At 47.8% G+C, this 22,943-nt stretch overlaps 1 protein-coding gene across 4 annotated transcripts in view; it reads left to right on the top strand.

Moving 5' to 3' along the window:
• The window catches only part of DPP8 (dipeptidyl peptidase 8), a 71,537-nt gene extending 55,921 nt beyond the window's left edge, over nucleotides 1-15,616 (top strand). For 3 of the 4 annotated variants that reach the window (XM_008268879.4, XM_070054386.1, XM_002717966.5), the window contains 5 exons: nucleotides 1,829-1,975; nucleotides 3,117-3,269; nucleotides 5,780-5,922; nucleotides 6,479-6,590; nucleotides 11,607-15,616. In XM_008268879.4, the coding sequence (XP_008267101.1) occupies nucleotides 1,829-1,975; nucleotides 3,117-3,269; nucleotides 5,780-5,922; nucleotides 6,479-6,590; nucleotides 11,607-11,729 (678 nt within the window). In that variant the 3' untranslated portion in view covers nucleotides 11,730-15,616. Of the gene's footprint in view, nucleotides 1-1,828; nucleotides 1,976-2,384; nucleotides 2,542-3,116; nucleotides 3,270-5,779; nucleotides 5,923-6,478; nucleotides 6,591-11,606 lie in introns of those variants that run through there. The other variant, XM_008268881.4, reaches the window with a different exon arrangement.
• The last annotated feature ends 7,327 nt before the right edge of the window (nucleotides 15,617-22,943 follow it).

Raw genomic sequence — 22,943 nt, 5'->3', positions numbered from 1 at the left:
GGCAACCATGGATGCCGTAAACATGGGATGTATGAGGCTGCTGCCAACGTAACACAGCAGTTTTTTCTTTTTCTTCTTTTTTTTTCTTTATTTGACAGATAGAGTTAGTGAGAGAAAGAGACAGAGAGAAAGGTCTTCCTTCCATTGGTTCACCCCCCAAATGGCCTCTATGGCTGGAGCTATGCCCATCCGAAGCCAGGAGCCAGGTGCTTCCTCCTGGTCTCCCACATGGGTGCAGGTGCCCAAGCACTTGAGACATCCTCCACTGCCCTCCTGGGCCACAGCAGAGAGCTGGACTGGAAGAGGAGCAGCCAGGACTAGAACCCGGTGCCCACATGGGATGCCGGCGCCACGGGCGGAGGATTAGCCAAGTGAGCCACGGCGCCGGCCCCACAGCACAGTTTTAGAGTAATGTGTAAGTAGCAGTACCCTTTAATGATTACAAGGGCCGGTGTTGTGGTGCAGCAGCTGTTAGAGTGCCTACATTTGTGTCCTCCATTCCGCTTTTGATCTAGCTTCCTAACACACTGCCTGGGCAACAGCAGGTGATGGCTCAAGAATTTGGGTCCCTGCTACCCACATGGGAGACCAGGATGGAGTTACAGACTTCAGCCTGGCTATTGTGGGCTTTTGGGGAGTAAACCAGGACATGGACAATCTCTCTGTGTCACCTTTACAGTAAACTAAAGCAGACAAATAAAAGTCTTAAAAATAGTGATAAAAAGTTTGGTATAATAGATTCATAACCAGTAACGTGATTTTTATTGTCATTTTCAGGTGTTACAGACTGTACATAACTGTGTATCTATACTTTGTTGTGACTGGCAGCTCAGTATAGGTTTTTCCCTCCAGTGTCACCACAGACATGGGGGTCTTGTATTACACTACCATGTGACATTGTCACTGGGTAACAGGAATTCTTCTGTTCTGTTATAATATCGTGGGCCCACTGTCATGTTTGCTTCCTTGTCATTGCAATGTCATGATGAAGCACATGACCATAAAGTCCTCTTTGCACAAGGTGTTCTGTTTCTGCTATGGCACTGAAATCCATTTTTCTCAGGCATCTGGAAGTGCAGTCTCTGGAATAACAAAGTGATTTAAAGATTATTCTGCTTTTCATGCTGATGTCTACTAGGAAAAAAGAGCTGGACTGGTCAGAGACAACCCCAGAAGAAACAAATTGGGAGGGAAGATGACCTTATTTATCCTGTCACTGTCATTTGAATGATAGTTCTTTGAGGTTGAAATCATCAGTTGAACAACTTTTTCTATGAGGTAGATTAATTCTCTTCTTGTGCGTGTAATTAATGTCAAAGTTAGAATTTTCTGGGATCCGGCACCATGGCTCACTAGGCTAATCCTCTGCCTGCGGTTCTAGGCCCGGCTTCCCCTCTTCCAGTCCAGCTCTCTGCTGTGGCCCTGGAGGGCTGTGGCGGATGGCCCAGGTGCTTGGGCCCTGCACCCGCATGGGAGACCAGGAGGAAGCACCTTGCTCCTGGCTTCGGATCAGCGCAGCTCTGGCCATTGCGGCCATTTGGGGGGTGAACCAACAGAAGGAAGACCTTTCTTTTTCTCTCTCTCTCACTGTCTTAACTCTGTCAAATAAATAAATAAGAGTTGCCTTAGTCTGTAGTGATTTAGTAATTGCCCTGAACTGTGAGTGGGAAGTTAACAAGAGACCACACAAACATGGACAGACTTAATTTAAAAACAAGTCACCAACGAAATCATATTAAAAATGTAAGCTTTTTTGCAGCAGCCTGTCTCTTGTGCTTTGGTATGCCACCTTGTAGTAAATTTCACCAGCACTGTGTTTTTTCCTCAGGTGCAGTTGGTAAATAACCGATTTAAAGGAGTCAAGTATTTCCGCCTGAACACCCTCGCCTCTCTGGGCTACGTGGTTGTGGTGATAGACAACAGGGGGTCCTGTCACCGAGGGCTGAAGTTTGAAGGCGCCTTTAAATATAAAATGGTGTGTGAGCATAAAAGCACTTTTCTTTTAAAGACATTGACATTTTCTGGTGCATTGCTTGCTGTTAAACCCCAAAGAGAGAATTGGGAGAAGGAGCAATGAGTGGGGGAGAGAGAGAGCAAGTGAACAAAAGAGAGAAAGAGAGTGTTAGAGCTTGGGGGTGGGAGGGAAGACACAACTCGGTGTTTACCAGACTAGCTCTGGTGCACCTGTGTGTATCCTCAGGGAGCTGAGAGAGGGCCCCCTGTAACACAGAAATACCCTCTTTCTGCCTTAGCCAGAGACAGCACTGTTGAGTGTTCCCTACCCTGTACGCTGTAGAGGAATAATTGAGATTTGTTCTGTCCTCTGTGAAGAGGGAAGCCAACTTTTAGTGCCTTCCTTGTGACAAGCCTCTTTCTCTCTACAGGAAGCTTTAAATGCTACCTTTTAGAGATGCCCCATGTCCTTTCCGCTGCTTTGGGAAATGATGAGAACCCGATGTTCCTTTTGCACAGTAAGGCAGTTACTGTGTTTGCCAGTGTGTTGGACATGCTGAGTGAGAGATGGGGATTTTCTCCCACAGCCAGTTCTTTGACCTTATGTTGTATTCTCATGTAAGTTTTTTGATTTTGTTTTTGTTTTTGGCTCAGTGAAGTGAGACTGTGTGCACTGGCAGGCCAAGTACTATAGCAGGGTGTTAGTGGCAGGATTCAGGACTCAGCAGGGCTTTGAAGAGTAGTGCATTCAGTTTGTAGAGGTAGTGTGGCGGGAAATAGGAAGACAGGGCCTCCGCTTCACTGCACTAAGCATTAAAAAGGAGAAGTAAGATTAATGCATCTCTTAAGGGGGCTAATTTTTTGACTTTGAGTATAGAAAGGCTTGTTACAAGGAAGATGCTGACCTCTTAGCAGACAACAGAACAAATGGAAATGGGAGTACCCCAAAAGCAAGGGATAGTTTGGGTAGTAAGAGGAAACAGCTTTATGACTAAAAGGTAGTTAAAAGCTAGGATAAGCTAGCTACATAAATTTTTTAAAGTTGGGTGGGGGAGGTAAAAACACAGATATGTTTAATGAAAACATTTATCAACTTTAAAAGTGCTCTTATAGTAAGGCTTTTATTCATCAGAATCGGTGAAATACTGTCCCTTTCTCAACAGGGTCAAATAGAAATTGATGATCAGGTGGAAGGACTCCAGTATTTAGCTTCTCGATATGATTTCATTGACTTAGATCGTGTAGGCATCCACGGCTGGTCCTATGGAGGCTACCTCTCCCTGATGGCGTTAATGCAGAGGTCGGATATCTTCAGGGTACGTGACTTCCCGTTCTACTCTTTTTTTTTTTTTTTTTTTTTTTTTTTTTTGACAGGCAGAGTGGATAGTGAGAGAGAGAGAAAGGTCTTCCTTTGCCGTTGGTTCACCCTCCAATGGCCGCCGTGGCCGGCACACCGCGCTGATCTGATGGCAGGAGCCAGGTACTTCTCCTGGTCTCCCATGGGGTGCAGGGCCCAAGTACCTGGGCCATCCTCCACTGCACTCCCGGGCCACAGCAGAGAGCTGGCCTGGAAGAGGGGCAACCGGGACAGAATCCGGCGCCCCGACCGGGACTAGAACCCGGTGTGCCGGCGCCGCTAGGTGGAGGATTAGCCTAGTGAGCCACGGCGCCGGCCGCGTTCTACTCTTTTTTGCAATAAGGCTAGGATTTTCTGTAAATTGAGAATGTCAAAAATGCCCATTTTCTGGAGGTTTTACAGAGTTGGCAATATAATGGAATGTTAGGGTATATGTGTGTAATAGCCATGTGAAATATGTATATTTCTCAAGTGCTTTCTAAATACATACATTTTGTTTATTTCATTTATTTTTTAAAGATTTATTTATTTGAAAGAATTACAGAGTGAGAGAAGGAGAAACAGAATCGTCCATCCACTGATTCACTCTCCAAAGGGCCACAACAGCTGGTACTGGGGCTGTACCAAGCCAAAGGCAGGAGCCAGGAGCTTCCTCTGGGTCTCTCATGTGGGTGGCAAGGACCCAGGCACTTGGACCATCTTCTGCTGCTTTTAGCAGGGAGTTAGATTAGAAGTGGAGCAACCAGGACACAAACTGGCACCTACATGGGATGTGGCTGTTGCAGGCAGCAGCCACACAATGCCGTCCTGTTTACGTATTTTAAATACTTGTCAACATGATAACCAGTTAATGGTTATTTACACATTTTAGATTGTAATTATTTGGTTAGTTGATGGGCTGTGAGCTCTGAGGGCGGGGGCCTGTTTGTCCTGATGCCACTGTATCCTCAGCAGCCAAGCAAAATGCATGGCGCACAGTAGACCTTCAGTAAGTCTGTGTTGAATGCATAGATACACACAATTCTGTAGAAAAAAAATCTTAGGAAAATATGCCAGAAGAAAATACATGAAGATGATAACAGTTGTTAAGGGAATAGGGATTGTGAATAATAAGTAGTTTTTCCTTGTTTACTTTCAATGGTATGATTCTGTTTTACAGTGAAAAATAATTTTTATTTATGTGTTTATTTTAAAGGCAGACAGACATCTCCTGTCTGCTGGTTTACTCCCCAAATGCGCACAACAGCTGGGGCTGGGCAGACCAAAGCCAGGAGCCAGGAACTCAATCCGGGTCTCCACATGGGTGGCAGGGACTCAACTACTTGAGCCATCACCTGCTGCCTCCCAAGGAGTACATTAGCAGGAAGCTGGATTGGGAGTGAAGCCAGGGCTGCAGCCCAAGCACTCTGATATGGGTTACGGGCATCCCAAATGGCGGCTTAACTGCTGCCCTGAACACCTGACCCTTATTTTTAAAAATAAAAACGATAAGTTTTTTGTTCTTTATAGTAACTACAAACAAACTCTGAAAACTGCCATAATTTTCTCAGGCTTGTAGCTGTTGAGAAAGTAATTGGAATATTTATTTATTTATTTATTCATTTTTAAACACAATTCTACCTATATTGCTTCCTTCAATACCTACTCTTTTTTTTTTTTTTAATGTTTATTTTATTTTTTTGAAAGAGTTACAGAGAGAGGTGGAGCCAGAGAGAGTGTGAGAGAGGTCTTCCATCTGCCGGTTCACTCCCCAAATGACCACAATGGCCAGAGCTGAGCTGATCTGAAGCCAAGAGCCAGGAGCTTCTTCTGGGCCTCCCATGTGGGTGCAGGGGCCTAAGAACTTGGGCCATCTTCTACTGCTTTCCCAGGCCATAGCAGAGAGCTGGATCAGAAGTGGAGCAGCCAGGACTTGAACCAGAGTCCATATGGAATGCTGGCGCTGCAGGCCAGGGCTTTAACCTGCTGCACCACATCGCCAGCCCCATAATTAGAATAATTGACTATAAACTGTGTTATATTATTAACATGAAGCAAATTTTTAGAACATGCATTTATTTCCTTAACTGTTTTAAATTCTGAACTGGCAGCAGAGGCTAACAGAACAAAAAGGTGACTGCTCGTCCTGCTTAAAGCCAGGAGTTCGCACACTTTGTTTCCCCAGCCAGGCTCTAGTGCTGGCTCCTCCTTCAACAAAGAGCCCCACATTTGTATTTCAGCTAGCCCAGGTTAAGGGTTTGGTATGCAGCCTGCCTGTGGAATGTGAAACTTACTGACTCAAAAAGTATCAAATTCTTGACCTTGGCGCTCCTCTTGGATTTTCAAAGTTGCCTGGGAAGGACCATGTATGCCTCCCTAGCAGGGTTAAAGCCTAAGGATAATTTTAGCCTGTAAATTTGCACTTGTAAGTCCTCGGTGCTAACCAGCCTTTTCTGGAACCCAGCTGACCGGCAGTGCTGTCTTGTGCAGGTTGCAATTGCTGGGGCCCCGGTCACTCTGTGGATCTTCTATGATACGGGATACACGGAACGTTACATGGGTCACCCTGACCAGAATGAACAGGGCTATTACTTAGGATCTGTGGCCATGCAAGCAGAAAAGTTCCCCTCTGAGTAAGTTCAAGCTTTAAAATTAAGATTATAAAACTTAAATTGTATTTTTAAATCTTATCTTTTAAATAATAATGAAAACTTCAAATACTGAAAGAACAAAATTAATATTTTATAAAAAAGAGTATGGCTGGTTCTCAAAGCTGAATTATAGGCCAGTTCATGCACTGTGATTTGTTTTTTTTCACAAGCCATATTTGAAGCTATAGCTTATGTTGAGAGAAGTTAAATATACAACTGTTTCAAGGCAGAAAAATTCTGTGCTTAAGTATGAGTGCATTTTATAAATAGTTTTTCTAGGGACATGCTGTAATTGTTGATATGTTCTAATGTTTTAATAAGAAATTGAATTTATGATCTTTTTAAATCTTAATACATGTGGCAGTCTGGTTAATATATTAAAAATTTACTATTAAAAGTATTGGATCTTTATTCTGGTGTTAGAATATAAAGAAATTATTCTAGCTAAGTATTATTTTAAAGGTTTTAAGTGCATTTTATTTTAAGTTCCTCAAATTCTACTATTTTGTCTAATCCTCTAATATTTCCATTTCTCCAGACCAAATCGTTTACTGCTTCTACATGGATTCTTGGATGAGAATGTCCATTTTGCACACACCAGTATATTACTGAGCTTTTTAGTGAGGGCAGGAAAGCCATATGATTTACAGGTGAGTTATTCTGCATTCTGATGAAGTGCATTAGTGATTAGTGATTGATTTCTTTGAAATCTGTAATAAACTATGGGGTAAGTCTGAATTTTCAGGTCCATGTGTCTTCTGTTCAAGAGAACTAAACTAATAGGTACAGCTCACAGTGCCTGTAGTTAGATAAAAGTTAGGATTCTGTTGAAGTCAGGCTGAAAAGCTGTCCTGTCAGTTTGCATGACGTGTATGTATGTATCCGCTTTCAGTTTATAAGCACAGGAGGGATGACCTGGAAGTCTATTCACTCCCCTTTGTTTTTTCTTCTCCCCTTTGAAGGATAAGGAAATGCCACTTGATTTCATTCTTGTAAATGAGTTTTTAGGGGCCGACACTGTGGTGCAGCAGGTTAAGCCTCTGCCTGCAGTGCCAGCATCGCCTGTGGGTACCGGTTCAACTTCGGGCTGCTCCTCTTCGGATCCAGTTCCCTGCCAATGGCCCAGGAAAGCCTCCCTACTCCTCCTGACTTCGGCCTGGTCCAGTCTCTGTCCTTGCGTCTGTTTGGGGAGTGAACCAGTGGATGGAAGATCTCTCTCTCTCTCTTTCTCTCTCTCCCCCTCTCTGTCTCTGTAACTCTGCCTTTCAAATAAATAAAATAAGTCTAATTTTTTAAAAAAGAATTTTTAGGAACCAATTTTAATTCATTTTAATTTTTCATTTGCTCTTATTTTATATTGTCATTGGAGCAGAAACTAGCAAGTTGTCCTCTGTTGCTCCATTACTCAGAAAAAGGTTTTAAAAAATTATTCCTTCTTTTCTGCTCCTTTAAAGGTTATGTGCTTAAAAAGAATGAAAAATATAGGCCGGCGCCGTGGCTCAATAGGCTAATCCTCCGCCTGCGGCACCGGCACACCGGGTTCTAGTCCCGGTCGGGGCGCCAGATTCTGTCCCGGTTGCCCATCTTCCAGGCCAGCTCTCTGCTGTGGCCCGGGAGTGCAGTGGAGGATGGCCCAAGTGCTTGGGCCTTGCACCCGCATGGGAGACCAGGAGAAACATCTGGCTCCTGCCTTCTGACCAGTGCAGTGTGCCGGCCACAGTGCGCCAGCCATGGCAGCCATTGGAGGGTGAACCAACAGCAAAGGAAGACCTTTCTCTCTGTCTCTCTCTCACTGTCCACTCTGCCTGTCAAAAAAAAAAAAAAAAAAAAAAAAAAGAATGAAAAATATAATGTTTCTTATTTTATATTTGAGTCAACATTTATGTGATCAAACTTTTTTTTTTTATTTGACAGATAGAGTTAGGCAGTGAGAGAGAGATAGAGAGAAGGTGTTCCTTCCATTGATTTACCCCCCCAAACGACCCCCACGGCCGGAGCTATGCCGATCCGAAGCCAGGAGCCGGGTGCTTCTCCTGGTCTCCCATGAGGGTGCAGGTGCCCAAGCACTTGGGCCATCCTCCACTTCCTTCCTGGGCCACAGCAGAGAGCTGGGCTGGAAGAGGAGCAGCTGGGACTAGAACTGGCGCCCATATGGGATGCCGGCGCCACAGGCAGAGGATTAACCTAGTGAGCCACGGCGCCAGCCCCCAAACTATTAGACATTTGTCTATAGCGATGATTTTTAACTTTTTAGTCTCAAGACTCCTTTCTGTAGCAAAAAGCTTTGTTTATATTATGTCCATCAGTATTTAGCACGTAAGATATTAAAACTAAGAAAAATCTTATACTTGCTTATTTAAAAATAATAATAAACTATTATCTTGTTAACCCACAAGTCACACTTTTATTGGGAAAAAAGTGTACTGTAAGGGCAGATGTTTGACACCCATATCCCACATCACAGGGCCTGGGTTTGAGTCCCAACTCTGCTCCCAACGCCAGCTGCCTGCTGATATGCACCCTAGGAGGCAGCAGGTGAGGGCTCAAGTAGTTGCATCCCTGCCACCCATGTAGGAGAACTGAACTGAGTTCCTAGCTCCTGGCTTCAGCCAGGCCCAGTGCTGGCTGTTGTAGGCATTTCAAAAGTGAACCAGTGTCTCTCTTTCTCTGCCCCCCCCCCCCCCTTTTTAAGATTTATTTATTTATTTGAAAGGCAGAGTTACGGGGGCAGTGCGGGGGAGACAGAGATCTTCTATCCAGTCTGAAACCAGGAGCCAGGAGCTTCTTCCAGATCTCCCACATGGGTACAGGGGCCCAAACACTTGGGCCATCTTCTGCTGCTTTCCCAGGCCATCAGCAGGGAGCTGGATTGGAAGTGGAGCAACCAGGACTTGAACCAGTGCTCATATGGATGCTGGCACTGCAGATAGCGGCTTTTCCCGTTCCACCACAGCACCAGCCCCTCTCTGCCTCTTAAATAAAAACTGTGTGTGTGTGTGTGTGTGTGTGTGTTCCAGAACAAAAAAATCAGTAATTTATATTTTTTATAAATTTCTTTATAAAAAAGGATTATGTCTGACTTAATAAAGAAGACACTTCTATCTCCTTCTTCTATTTCCTTCTACAGTTAATATATTGTGATAGGTTATTTTGACTAAAGTATATGAAGAAAAATTCAACTTCACAATTGAAGACTTAATTAAGAAATTAAATTAAGGAAGGAGTATTTTAGCTTTTTTGGATAACTATGGGTATTCTTTTTTGATACTATAAATTTGGACAAGTGGTATTTTTAAAAATATTTATTTATTTATTTATTTATTTGAAAGAATTACAGAGAGGGAGAGACACAGAGAGTCATCTTCCATCTGGTGATTTATCACTCCCCAATGACTGCGATGGCCAGCACTGGGCCAGGTGGAAGCCAGGAGCCAGGAGCTTCATCCAGGTCTTGCACATAGGTGCAGGGGCCCAAGGTCTTGAGCTTTCTTCCACTGCTTTCCAAAGCACATTAGCAGAGAGCTGGATCAGAAGTGAGCAGCTGGGACTTGAACTGGTGCCATATGGGATAATGGCACTGCAGATGGCGGCTTAACCCCTATGCCACAGTGCTGGCCCCAAGTGGTAGTTTCTTAAAGCCTTGTTTTAGAGTGGAATTAGAAGGCATATCTATGAGGGTGCTTCAAAAAGCTCAAGGCAAGTGGGGTTGAAAGAGGTTACACACTTTCTCTGAACTTTTTGAAGACCGCAGTATAAATTTTTTCTACTGTGTCACGTAAAAATCTATTGAGTGTCTTACTTGAGGCGTCATTAGTCATGTGAAAAATACTGGTTCACTGTTAGGCTAGCCTTTCATTATAAAATAATTGTTAAATATGTACAGTATCATTACTGCTGGTCTCATCAAAAAAGTATCCAGGTATTGAGAAATTCAAGAGCTAATAGTGGTAAATGCAAGTTTTCCAAAATTGTGATTTTTCACTCAGAAATTCAAGGTTTTTTTAGGATTTTTTTCTCTCTCTCTCTTTTTTTTTTAAAGACTTCCTGCTGCTATTTTTTTTAAAATTTTATTTATTTATTTGTTTTTTTTTTGACAGGCAGAGTGGACAGTGAGAGAGAGACAGGGAGAAAGGTCTTCCTTTGCCGTTGGTTCACCCTCCAATGGCCGCCGCGGCCAGTGCACCACACTGATCCGATGGCAGGAGCCAGGTACTTCTCCTGGTCTCCCATGGGGTGCAGGGCCCAAGGACTTGGGTCATCCTCCACTGTACTCCCGGGCCACAGCAGAGAGCTGGCCTGGAAGAGGGGCAACTGGGACAGAATCCGGCGCCCCGACCGGGACTAGAACCTGGTGTGCCGGCGCCGCAAGGCGGAGGATTAGCCTAGTGAGCCCGGGCGCCAGCCTTTTTTTTTTTTTTTTTTTTTTTTTTTTTTTTTTTTTGGACAGGCAGAGTTAGACAGAGAAACAGAGAGAAAGGTCTTCCTTTTCCGTTAGTTCACCCCCCAAATGGCCACTACGGCCGGCACACTGCGGCTGGCATGCTGCGCTGATCCGAAGCCAGGAGCAAGGTGCTTCCTCTTGGTCTCCCATGCAAGTGCAGAGCCCAAGCACTTGGGCCATCCTCCACTGCACTCCCGGGCCACAGCAGAGAGCTGGCCTGGAAGAGGAGCAACCAGGACAGAACCCGGCGCCCCAACTGGGACTAGAACCCGGTGTGCCGGCGCCGCAGGCGGAGGATTAGCCAAGTGAGCCGCGGCGCCAGACTATCTATCTATCTACTTACTTACTTACTTGAAAGGCAGAGTTACAGAGAGGCAGTGGCAGAGAAAGAGAGAGAAGTCTGCTGGTTTGCTCCCCCAAATGGCCACAACAGCCAGATCTGGGCCAGTCTGAAGCCAGGAGCTTCTTCCTACAGGTGCAGGGGCACAAGGACTTTGGGCTCTCTTCTGCTACTTTGCCAGGCCATAGCAGAGAGCTGGATTGGAGGTGGAGCAGCTGGGACTCGAACTGGTGTCCATGTGGGATGCTGGTGCTGCAGGCGGCGGCTTAACCAGCTATGCCACAGCACCAGCCCAGAAGTCCAAATTTTATCATTGACAACAGATATGTCAGTGTGATCCTTGAAGTGACCAACCAGCTAAGACTTCTACTCAAGAGTTGAATTTAATGAAGTTCTGATTTTTATCATTATTTAAGTGAAACTAGTATCTTTCTTTTTTACTGCAATGAGTAGTGCTGAAGAAGCTGTGACTTCTGATACAACTTCATATTACTGCCATGATTCTTACTAGGGCACCGGCGGTTTTACCACCATTGCTTTTGCATCACGGGTGCAACACAGTCAATAAAGTGAATGACACAATGTGAATCAAAGCAAATAATGTCATAATGGTGTTCTGAAAATAGTTTTCTATTGTAATAGGTTTCTGAGGGCCCCTTAAAGTGCACAGACCGCACTTGATGAATGAACCATTGGTGTCCAGATAAATCCATCAGGCTTAATGGGCATATAGGGAATCAGAGAGAGGCTTTAGTTACGACGAGTTATGTAGTGCTTTGGAGAGGCTCTGCTCCCTCTTATTAATCCTGTTAAAAATCTCTGGGAAGCTTTGAAAGGAGATGTATTGTTAAATTCTTTGTCTTTCACGTTTGTTTTTGCTGTAAGATCTATCCTCAGGAGAGACACAGCATCAGAGTCCCTGAATCCGGAGAGCATTACGAACTGCATCTTTTGCACTACCTTCAGGAGAACCTCGGGTCACGCATCGCTGCGCTGAAAGTGATATAGCTTTGCCCTGTGTGGAACTCTGGCGGACGCCGCCTGTTGAACCAAATGAGGAGGTCTGATCAATAGAGAACCCAGAATTGATCATCACATTTTGGTATCTGCCACATAACATCTACTTCTGGAAGTAAATTTGGTGCCATGCAGGCGTCTACAGCTTGTGGATAACAATCTAATACCTTAACCATACACACACACAGTGAAATGATGCGTAGATTGCTAAGGGACCCAGCAATACCATGCGAATTACTGAAAGAAAGAAGACATTAGCACCACGTATCCATACCACCCTGATTTCACTTTCAATAGCATTATAAATGTCACGGACTTAATTAGTGTATTTTTACAGTATGAGTTTGTTAAAATATGATGATATTAGTGATTGGTTTGATTCAGTTCCAGAGTATCTGACTAGTTACAGATTCGATAGCACTTAAATGTAACTGAATAGCTTATGCTTCATTGCTTGGGGTGTATCCAGCATGGTATGAACTAATCACTATTAAACCTATGACTTGACCAGTCATTAATGATTTTTCAAGGATAACTTAGTGGCCTCCTAAAGACACTTGTTTTGGCTCTGACCAGTTTTTAGCCAATTTAAACTCTATCTGGTATAAATAATTCTCAGTTTCTCAGTTCGCTTTGAAATGACAGAGTGAGTTTTTCCTTTCACATAAAAGCAAGTAACTGTAAATGTAGCATGGATTTAATTAGTCTTATGATACTGATAATTACAAGCAAAAAACATTTTTAATCAAATGATTAGAGCTAAAATGTTTGCAGGCAAGTTTTTTTTTCCCCTCTATGAAAAGAAAAAAGTACACATTCACTGTATTCAGAAAATGTAGTGGTGCCAGATCCCATTTGGTATTTTCTTATTAAAATGCCTCAGAGATGTAGGGAGGTGGAAGGGAATCACAGTAAGGGGGGAGACCAGGGCTGGGGAGTGACCGGAGAGGCCAGGGTCTGCTCAGGAGTGAAGCAGAAGTCATGTTAACAGGAATATGTGTGGGGAGGCTGGGAAATGAAACGTAGACTCCTAGAGTGGTAAGGACTTCAGAATTAAGGATCACTCTCCTGCCAACCCAGATACAGACTACTACTCTTCAGGGGAGGAAACGTTTCTTAGGCTGACTTTAATAATCCTGATTTTTCGTTATTTTTCCTCTTAATTTTAGAAAACTTACCCATTCAGACTTTATCCTTCTTAAATTATTTGAACATAATTTAGATTTGGTGAACCTGAAATTAAGGGGTTTGCAGAGAACCTCTTCACCAGAAACTACTCCCTGGCAAGCGTGCTGTCTCTCCGTGCTGGGGGCCCGGAGGCCCGGAGGCCCGGAGGCCTGGAGGCCTGGAGGCTGTCTTCCGGGCTGGCTGAGGCAGGCGGGCATTTGCCTGCTGCAGCTCTAGCACGAGGGCTTTCCGGCGCTGGCTGACATCTGCCCTCGGAGGGGCTTGGGGGCCTGTGGGAGACGGGCAGGAAAGGCATCCCCGAGTTTCAGCCTGGTTCACACACTGCGGAGTCAGGAAAGCTGCTGCCAGCGCCTCCCACCATGTCAAGAGCAGCTGTGGTTTCCTTGCTCTGCGCTCCGGAGCGGCGGGTTTCTCCGGTCCACGGTGCCCTCCCTCCGTGAGTAGGCTGGGGACGGCAGAGGTGGGCGAGCCAGAAGCGACAGCGACTTGGTGACTCTGGCCCTGGGAAGGGGCGGGCTTTTGCCGTTTGTGTATTTATACTGTATGATAGATACCACACTTTTCCTTGTTGTCTGTATATGTATTGATTTTCGTGTTTATGATAATTTTCCATATCAAGATCTGTTTATATTTTTTTCAATGTTAAATTAAATTGATTTGGGTCATTTTTCTTCCCCAAGAAAGTATTTTCCCTCATAACTTAACATACATCTGACTATTGAGGGTGGTTTTTGGTTTGGGGCGTATTTGTGTCTGAACTAGTTGGCCTTGAAGGGTCCATCCTTATATGGTAATGTCGATGGAAATGGGGTACGATGGCTCGGACACAGCCGCTCCTCTGAAACCTCTGGCCCACGAGGCCCTTGCTTCGAAACGGCCTCTCATTTCCCCGTCACGAACCTGCAGGTGTCGTCCTTGTGCACCTCTCCGTCTGTCCTCCCGTCACCAGGAAGGCGTCTGTTACAGCTCCCAGGCACTTACCTGCCACTCGGCTGCTGCAGGGCGGGAACGCCTGACCGGCTTCACTTGCAGGAACACGGCTGGACTGAGTTTGCTTTTGCGACCTGTGCGGAAAGCACCATTGTCAATTGAAGCGCTCCGTGGAAACGTCACTAAAACTGACTGTGGGTAACAGCTCGGAGACCAGAGTATACGAACCTGGTAACAGTTTGGCAAAAGCCACGAAGCACGAGGCTAACCCTGACACCAGGTTTCTGCAGGCTTGGGGAGTGAGTACACGGGCAGCCGCGCTCGGTTAGCAGCGCCTCAGAGTCGGCTGAGACGCTCCCTCGGAGAAGTGCACAGCCTCGAGCCTCACTCTTAGAAATGGGGATCCCATTGATTTGGGCGGAGACCGGGAATGTGCGTTTCTAACCGGCTTTCCAGGTAATTCCAAAGCGAGCACCTGCGGACTCCTTGAAGGAACTCTGTAGAGAATAGAGCTTGAGAAACTAATGAGCGAGTTTTCTTACACTGGACTGACTGACAAGAACCTCAGACAGTAGGAGAGCTGCTGCTCCGGGCGTCTCAGTGACTGTGTGTCCCCTCTGGAGACGGCATTTTGGAATGAAGGCTTTTCCACCCGCGCCCGTCCTGGCGCCTCTCCAGAGCCTCACACGAGAGGATGACGCCACAGTGCTCGTGTTACTTCACAAGGATGGGAGAAAGGTTTTAATGCTCACGTGTTTTATCCCTTAGGGAAGGCAAAGCCCACCTCTCGGGAACATTGTCTTCTCTAGGTGGAATATTTCTTAACGAGATTTCTCATTATTATCGATACATAAATTTTTCAAGTTGTAGTAAGTTTTTAATACATACAATCTAATGTGCTCATTTCTTAGAGGAGGAAGCAGCATTCTGGAGAGAGGAGGAATAGCCCTGTGGCCGCCGTCAGTTAGTGTTCAGTTGGTACCGGACCCCATCAAGAGGTCCTGCCTTACGGGAGTGAAATGATATATAGAAAAGGTGACTTTTTAAAGAAGTATTTATTAATATATTCCTATAAAGCATTTTAAAGGTAACCACATAAAATGGTTAATTTTTCCATTCTAAAGTAAATGCTAGGCATGCTTATTAATGAAGCAGTACTCCTAATTAGTATATGACAATTTGAAGCTAATTAAAATGGTTACACTAAATGTGTCTTCTGTGGTACAGTGGGGCTTAGGTGATTGGGGTGTAGAGCTGGGTGCTTGTTCAAGCCTGGGACCCCACCGTACAGCTGTTTGGTGTCCGAAGAGACACAGCCGCATCTAAACTCAGATCCGCAAGGTGAATCTCCAGTCCCAGCAGATACAAAGGAATAGGTCCGTCCCCTGACTCCCACCTTTCCCGCCCCGCCTTCCTGCCTGGCGTGCAGAGCTGTGTGAGCACGGGTGCTGGGCTCTAGGGATCACTCAAAATTCCCTCCCAGAGAAGAAAACTAGTGTTTGTATGTTTGTTTTTAAATAACCAAATACAGATTTATGTTGTATTCAGCAAAATTGGACTTCGGGTCTTTAATTTTAGACATAAAGTGCCTGCTGTTTGAAGCATTGACTTGTATAAAAGAATTGCATGTCTCACTTCAGTAAGTTTATGGGTTTTCTCATTTTCAGCTACATGGCTTTTAATCATGTAAAGTGAAACATTAGTTTTTGTTGCATTTTATTACAGGTTCTTTGTTGCAATAAAGATGCTGCTCAAATTAATTGATTTAAAGTCCGTTTTCTTCCCCTTTCCCCATTGGTGCAAGCTTGCCTTGATCGGTGGCAGTGGTGCAGGGAGTCACACAAAAGGAGGCCACGTGCGGCTCCTGCACCTGCTTCCCAGCGCCTGGCCCTGCAGGGCAGTGGAGCTGGAGCCAGCGGCCAGCACGTCCTCCTCAAGAGCTGGCGTTTCCTGGCACTGCCGCCTGGAGCTGGCGGTGGCGTCTGTGTGCCCTCCGGAGACAGGGAGTTTAGTGGACTTGTGCCCAGAGATTTCTTTGACCATTCTCTGGTTCCCTAAAGCTGTAGAGAAGGCTGGAGGCAGACGAACCCCTCTGCATTTGGTAAATTCAGGTTTATCTGCTAATCCTTCCAAAACAGGTTTAATCTGGGATCCGTAACCCTCTGAGCAAATGGTGGTATATCCTGGGGAGAGCGTTGGCATTAACAGATTCTCAAGGAATAGTGATCCAAAGAAAGTTAAGAACCACAGCTGTGTTAGGATCATAAATTTTTATTTTATATGGAGAGATTATTAGGAAATAAGATGATCCTTAAGGCAATGCTACAGGTCATTGCTTTCCAAACATCTGTGGGTGACACACACAAAATCTGTGAGAGACGGGCAGGTGTGCAAAGACTGCCCGCGGCCTGAAGAGACGGGCCAGTCCCCCCTCACCCCATCTCCAGAGGTCAGTATTTCAGCATGCTCACCTTTTCACAGCACTGTGGCAGGCACCTGTGGGCCTGGGTTCATCACTAATCCAAAAGCCAAGACATCCGAACCGTGACATGGCATGGGCTGTCAGAGGTGCAGGCTCCAGTCACTGCTCCAGAGTCCAATCACAGCCTCGAAGCCTTTCCACTTGCCTTAAAAAAAATTGTTACTTTACTTGAAGGGTAGTTAAGAGGCCTTCCATCCTGTGGTTCGTACCCCAATGGCTGCAATGGCCCAGGCTAGGCCAAACTGAAGCCAGGAGCTTAGAACTCTCACATGGGTGGCAGGGGCTCCAGCACTTTGGGCCGTCTTCCAGTGCTTTCCCAGGCACATCAGCAGGGAGCTGGATCAGAGGTGGAGCATCCGGGACTCCAGCCGGCAGCTTAGCACTCTGCACCACAACACTGGCTGCTCCACTTGCCTTTGACATAACCTCACCCACTTCATTGGTGAGCTGCTTTTGTGGGGAGCAGAACTGAAACAGCTACAGTATGAGAACCTCTTAATCAGAGAGTAATTTTATCCAGGGCATGGTGTGGTTTGGGGAAACACCTAAACACCTGGATGTGAGTGGTCGTCAGCCTGGTGCCCTAGCCCTGCTACCCTGGAAGAAGTGGAGCTCCTCCCACTGAAATGGATGACAAGGGTTCCAGCTCCAGTACAGGTCCTGAGATCCCTGAGGCTGCCGCTTGCGGCTTCCTGAAAGATGTTCTCTCTAAATTGGCTCCCAGCCTTGAGTGCTTGAAATAGGAATTTGGGGAAGCAGTTATCCAGGATAATTGTCCTTAGCCAGTGCCAGGAATTCCCTTTCCCTTCCCTGGAAAAACACTCAGTTCGTTTTAACATTCTGTTCAGAGGTGAAAATTCTTTGCTGGAAGTTTCTCTGGCCAGGATGTTCTGGAAACCACAGGGCTCTTCTGTAATTGGGACTGTGTATCAACTTAGTTAACGAGCTGGTACACATAGTTACTTCCCAAGAAGTATGCATTAAGTTGAGTACTTAATGATGTATTGCCTTGCCAGTTAGTTGCTTTGGTTTTTGTTGTTGTTGTTTTGAGATTTATTTAGAGGCCAGTGGTGTGGCATTGCGGGTAAAGCTGCCACCTGCAGGACCGGCATCCCATATGGGTGCCGATTCGAGTCCCGGCTGCTCCACTTCCAATCCAGCTCTCTGCTGTGGCCTGGGAAAGCAGTAGAAGATGGCCCAAGTCTTGGGCCCCTGCACCCGCGTGGGAGACCTGGAAGAAGCTCCTGGCTCCTGGCTTCAGATCGGCCCAGCTCTCTGCCTCTCCTTCTCTATCTGTGTAACTCTTTCAAATGAATAAATAAATCTTGTTTTTTAAAGATTTATTTATTCATTTTGAAAGAGTTACAGAGAAACGGGGAGACAGATGACTCCAGGTGTCTGCAACGGCCAGGACTGGAGCAGGTGAAAGCCATGAGCTTCGTTCAGGTCTCCCATGGGGGGACAGGGGCCCAAGCACTTGGGTCATATTCTGCTGCTTTTCCCAGGCCATTAGCAGGGAGCTGGATCAGAAATGGAACGTCTGGGACTGGAACCAATGCCCATATGGGATTCCTGTGTTACAGGTGGTTTAACCTGCTGTGCCACACACTGACCCTGCTTTGTTTCTTCTTAATTCCTGTGGCTGCTCCTGTCCCACCTAGATCTCAGGATCTTTTTCTGGAGAACTGCAGCAACTCTCTACCCAGCCTGAGTTGGGAAAGAAGACTATAATCCCAAGTGACTTCAAAAATTATTTTTAAAGTTATTTTTATTTAAAAGGAGAAAAAAAGAGAGCTCCCATTCTCTGGTGACTCCCCAGATGTCTGCAATAACCAGGGCTGGGTCAGGAAGAAGCCAGGAGTCAGGAGCTCCATCAGTGTGTCCCCTGTGGGTGGCAGGGTCCCAAGCACTTGAGCCATCATCTGCTGCCTCCCAGGGTGCACATTAGCAGGAAGCTGGATGGGAAGTGGAGGTGGGACTCCATCCCAACTGCTGAGCCACAATGCACACCCCCCTCCGCGCTGTGACTGTAAAGAACAGTCTGCAACTTTTATTCAGCAAACATTCGTAAAAAGATTCATTTTTTTATTCATTTGAAAGGCAGAGTTACAAAGAGAAGAGAGAGCACATGTGATCTTCTATCTGCTGATTCACTCCCCAAACGCCCTGAACTGCCAGGGCTGGGCCGAAATCAGGAGCCAGGAGCTTCTTCTGGGTCTCTCACATGGGTGACAGGGGCCCAAGCCCTTGGGCAGTCCTCTGCTGCTTTCCCAGGCGCATTAGCAGGGAGCTGGATTGGAAGTGGAGCGGCTGGGACGTGAACCGGTGTCCACATGGGATGTTGGCATCACAGGCAGGCTGTATCACAACGCCGGCCTCTCGGGAGACATTTAGTAACAAGTGTGCCAGGCCTGTGTTAAGCCTTGAAAAAGTGTAAATGGGTGGAACACAGTTCTCACCCTCATTAGGCTCTCAGTGCCGACTCCTGCCCCACTAGCACACCGCGGCAGACACTGCCACTTCCCTAAAGCCAAGCTCATTCTTTTCGTTTGTTTGAGAGGCAGAGTGCTCCCATCTGCTGGTTCAGCCCCAAAGCCAGAAGCTGGAGCCAGAAGCCTGGAATTCAACGCAGGCGTCCCGTGGGGACGGCAGGAACCCAATGACTTAAGCCATCACCACTGCCTCCCGGAAGCTGGAGTCGGGAGTCAGAGCTGAGTAGTGCGCGCAGGCACTCCCACGGCAAGGCAAGCTAATTCTTGCTGTCCTGCTCCAGCTCAGGGGGCGCTGCAGTTTCTGCTGGAATCCGAGTTCTGCCTGACACTGAAGGCCGCGTATCACCTGGCCTGGCCTCGCCCTCCCTCCCCTGCTCTTCCCGGCTGCACACGTGCCGAGGCTGTTCACGTGCCTACAATCACCCCGCGGTTTTCCTCCACTAGGCTAACGCGTGCTTCTGAGTCACAGCGAGCTTCCCTTGCGTCCCTCTACAGAGCTCAGGAGGGAGAAGACCAAAATGATACCGACGCGGGCTTCGGCACCTGGCTTTCACCTTGCCTCTGCTACTTGCCAGCATTATGGGTTTAGCTAAGCCTGCTCACGTCCTAGCTGAGACAGCAACAACAGCAGAACCTTCTCAGCAGACGATTACATCCATCGTTCTACGTAAAGCACGTGCTGCCCCGCACACAGAAAAGGAACTCAGCAAACGTGGTCTCAGAGTTAGCGTTTAATTTTCTAGCTATTCCCTGTTTCAAAGATTGGTTTGTGGCCGGCGCTGCGGCTCACTAGGCTAATCCTCCACCTGCAGCACCGGCACACCAGGTTCTAGTCCCGGTCAGGGCGCCGGATTCTGTCCCGGTTGCCCCTCTTCCAGGCCAGCTCTCTGCTGTGGCCAGGGAGTGCAGTGGAGGATGGCCCAAGTGCTTGGCCCTGCACCCCATGGGAGACCAGGAGAAGCACCTGCCGTGGCGGCCATTGGAGGGTGAACCAATGGCAAAAGGAAGACCTTTCTCTCTGTCTCTCTCTCACTGTCCACTCTGCCTATCCAAAAAGAAAAAAAAAAAAAAAAGATTGGTTTGTTAGAAAGATGGAATGAGAGAGAGACAGAGACAGAGATCTTTCCCCTAAATGGCCCCAACAACCAGGGCAACAGCCTCAAGTCTCCACCTGAATGGCAGAAACCAGCCTGAGCAATCTTCCACTGCCTTCCCAGGTGCGCTGGTAAGGAGCTGGATGGGCACATGAGCAGCCAGGATTTGAACCAGCGCTTTGCTGTGGCATGCCGGCTTCACTGGTGGCGACAATGGACAGCACCACCACACTCACCCCTCTTAAACCTGTTTTAATTCTCCCCATAATTACACACGTCCGACCAATCAGAGTCAGACATAATGGAATCACCAATACACGGATGCCAAAAAATCTCCAAAGGAAAAATATTTGACCTCCCCCATTTAAGGGGTGCTCACAGGTTCCCAAGCACTCGTGTCCTTGGGATCTGTGTTTTTTTTTGTTGTTTGTTTTTTTTTTTTTTTTTGTCCCCCACTGAGGCAAAGGTACTTCCGGCTTCGGTTGCTGTTACAATTGCCTGGGGAGCTTTGAAAACCGCTGATGGCTGAGTCTCTCCCAGGATCAATTACATCAAAATGGGGCGGAGGGGTCCTGCCCTGCTTTTAATTTTTTTACAAGCTCCCTAAGTGGTCCTAATGTGCAGCCTGAATAAAGAGTCTCTGCGGTCGAGGCAGGCGAGAGCTTGCGCACGGCCGCCAGAGCCAGCGCAGACCCTGCGGCTCCCCTCGGCTCCGGACCGGGCAGTGATGGCCACGCAGCGTCTGTCCTGGGGCCCCGGACTCCTAGCTGTCTCCACCTCCCGCGCCAGCGTCTCTCGGGCCGCTGCTCAGCGGAGGAATCTGCCACAGGGAAGGTGCCAAGACCATCTCCGGGATGGCGTCAGCGGAGGTGGACGGAGTGCCAGAGAGCGCGCGGCCCAGGGCTCCCATCCTGGGTTCATCCGGAGCAGCCTGGCGGCCTCCCCTTGCATAACTGCGGGAAACACGAGGTCGGAGGTCAGGGACCCCTCCTCTCATCGCACAGCTGCACAAAGTGACGCCTGAGAGAACTCCGAAGCCATTCCACTGTCCAGGCCCAGAGCCGAGTCGCTGCGGCCCTGAGGGGTACCGAGCCAATTACAGCTGAGCAAGGATGTGTGAAAGCGTCCCTAGTGGCAGGTGTTATGGTTAAACATAGGTAAAGCCACTGCCCGTAATGCAAGCATCCCATATGGGCAGGGTTTCGAGTCCCGGCTGCTCCACTTCCCATCCAGCTCTCTGCTATGGCCTGGGAAAGCAGCAGAAGATGGCCTGAGTCTTGGGCCCCGGCACCCACATGGGAGACCTGGAGGAAGCTCCTGGCTCCTGGCTTCAGCCTGGCCCAGCCTTGCCTTTAGGGCCATCCAGGGAATGAACCAATGGATGAAAGATCCTTCTCTCTTTCTCTGTCTCTAACTCTGACATTCAAATAAATACATTTTTTAAGTATCTTAAAATCAAGGAAATATTGGTCTCTGGCTGGAATCTGAGCCCCTTCGGGACCTGAGCTCATGCTGCGTGTTCTGTGTGGGTCTTGGACGCGAACCTCCCTACACTTGCCCAGAGAAAGAAGGGGAGAATGGGAAAGAGAAGGAACCTGGAATCTGAGCTCCTTGGGTTCCAGGCCAGCAGCTGTGCTCTTGAGCAGCCCGGCTGCCTCTCTGACCTTGGTTTCCTGGATTCTAAAATAGGGTTTTGATACCTCCACAGCCTTGCTGGGAGGCCAAAGGGCGGGGACAGGCTTGGCACTCGAGAGGGTTGCAAGGGATTTCTGTAGCCGAAGCTGGCCCTCCTGCCCTGGATCCGACTCCAGTCCCTCCAGGGCTGCCAGTGGGAGCCTCCGCTCTCTCCAGAACCTTCGCTGTCAGCCACAAGCCCTGGGGAGGAGAACGCAGGAAGGGGAGAGGATGGTAACTCAGCGCCAGGGATCCGGGGAGAACAACAGGTTCAGGGCCACGAGCAGGGATGGGGACAGAAGCCTCCTGTGGGAGTGACCGGACTCGGCCTTGGCCTTGGCTACCTCTCACCTGTCCCATCCAGGGGCTGATCACCTGGCCGGCACGCCACACTGAATGACAGCATCGTCAGCTGTAAGGCAAGGGCAAGGTTAAGGAGATCGTGTGTTACCAGGGAGCAGGTGACACACTGCTCTGTGAAAACCAGCTGCTGCCGCTGAACGTGAGTGGCTCAGCTTATGGAATAGTCTCTCCCAACAGCGTCGTGTTCAGTCTGATCCTCGCAGGGATAAGGATGCTGTTTAGGCATACTATTACCCTCCCCACTTTTTTCTTTTTTCAGGGGGAAGCAGCGAGGGTTCTGAGAGGTGGTCGTATCCTTGCCCGAGGTCACAGTACAGAAGCGCGATGCCAGCCGTGGTTTCATTCGCTCATCGGCAGGCAGCGTGCACTGAGCAGCTCTCCGGGGCTCGGCTCCTGCTTCGAGATCCAGGGATCTGGGCGGTGTCAGAGGAGCCAGACACATTCTCTGCAGTCAGAGGCTCTCAGTCCCAAAGTAGGGAGAGAGGTGTGAACAAGAGAGGGTCCCTGCAGAGAGAGATGCGCTGAGTGCTGAGAGCCTGTCCTCTGGTCTCTGGTTCACTCCCCACTGTGTGACCTCCGGCAAGTGACTTTACCTCTCTGTGTTTCAGCTTCCTCTTCCGTAGCAGAGGGCTGCTGACACACTACTCCTTGGAGTTGCTGGAGCCTTGGGTCTGAGAAAACCCAGGCCAAGCTCAAAGTGCCTGGTGCGGAGCACTGGCCGCCCACGAGCTATCGGTTGCCTGGGCAGTGGGAGAGGACAGCCCGGGAAGGCCGCATGCAGGGGGTGATGTTTGGATCAGGCATTGAAAGGCAAAGTTCCTCTGGTGGGAGGAAGTTAGTCCAGGAAAAGAGAAGACTCTAAACACAGACCTGAAGGGATGGGGGAGCAGGAATCTGCCGGGGAGAGGGCAGCAAACGGTGGAAATGCCAGGGGTGGGGCAGGGCGGGCGCTAAGGGGCCTGTGTACCTGCTCTTCCACTTG

This window comes from Oryctolagus cuniculus, chromosome 12, assembly GCF_964237555.1.
Source record: "Oryctolagus cuniculus chromosome 12, mOryCun1.1, whole genome shotgun sequence".
Classification (NCBI taxonomy): domain Eukaryota; kingdom Metazoa; phylum Chordata; class Mammalia; order Lagomorpha; family Leporidae; genus Oryctolagus; species Oryctolagus cuniculus.
This window is presented reverse-complemented; position numbering and strand designations above follow the sequence as displayed.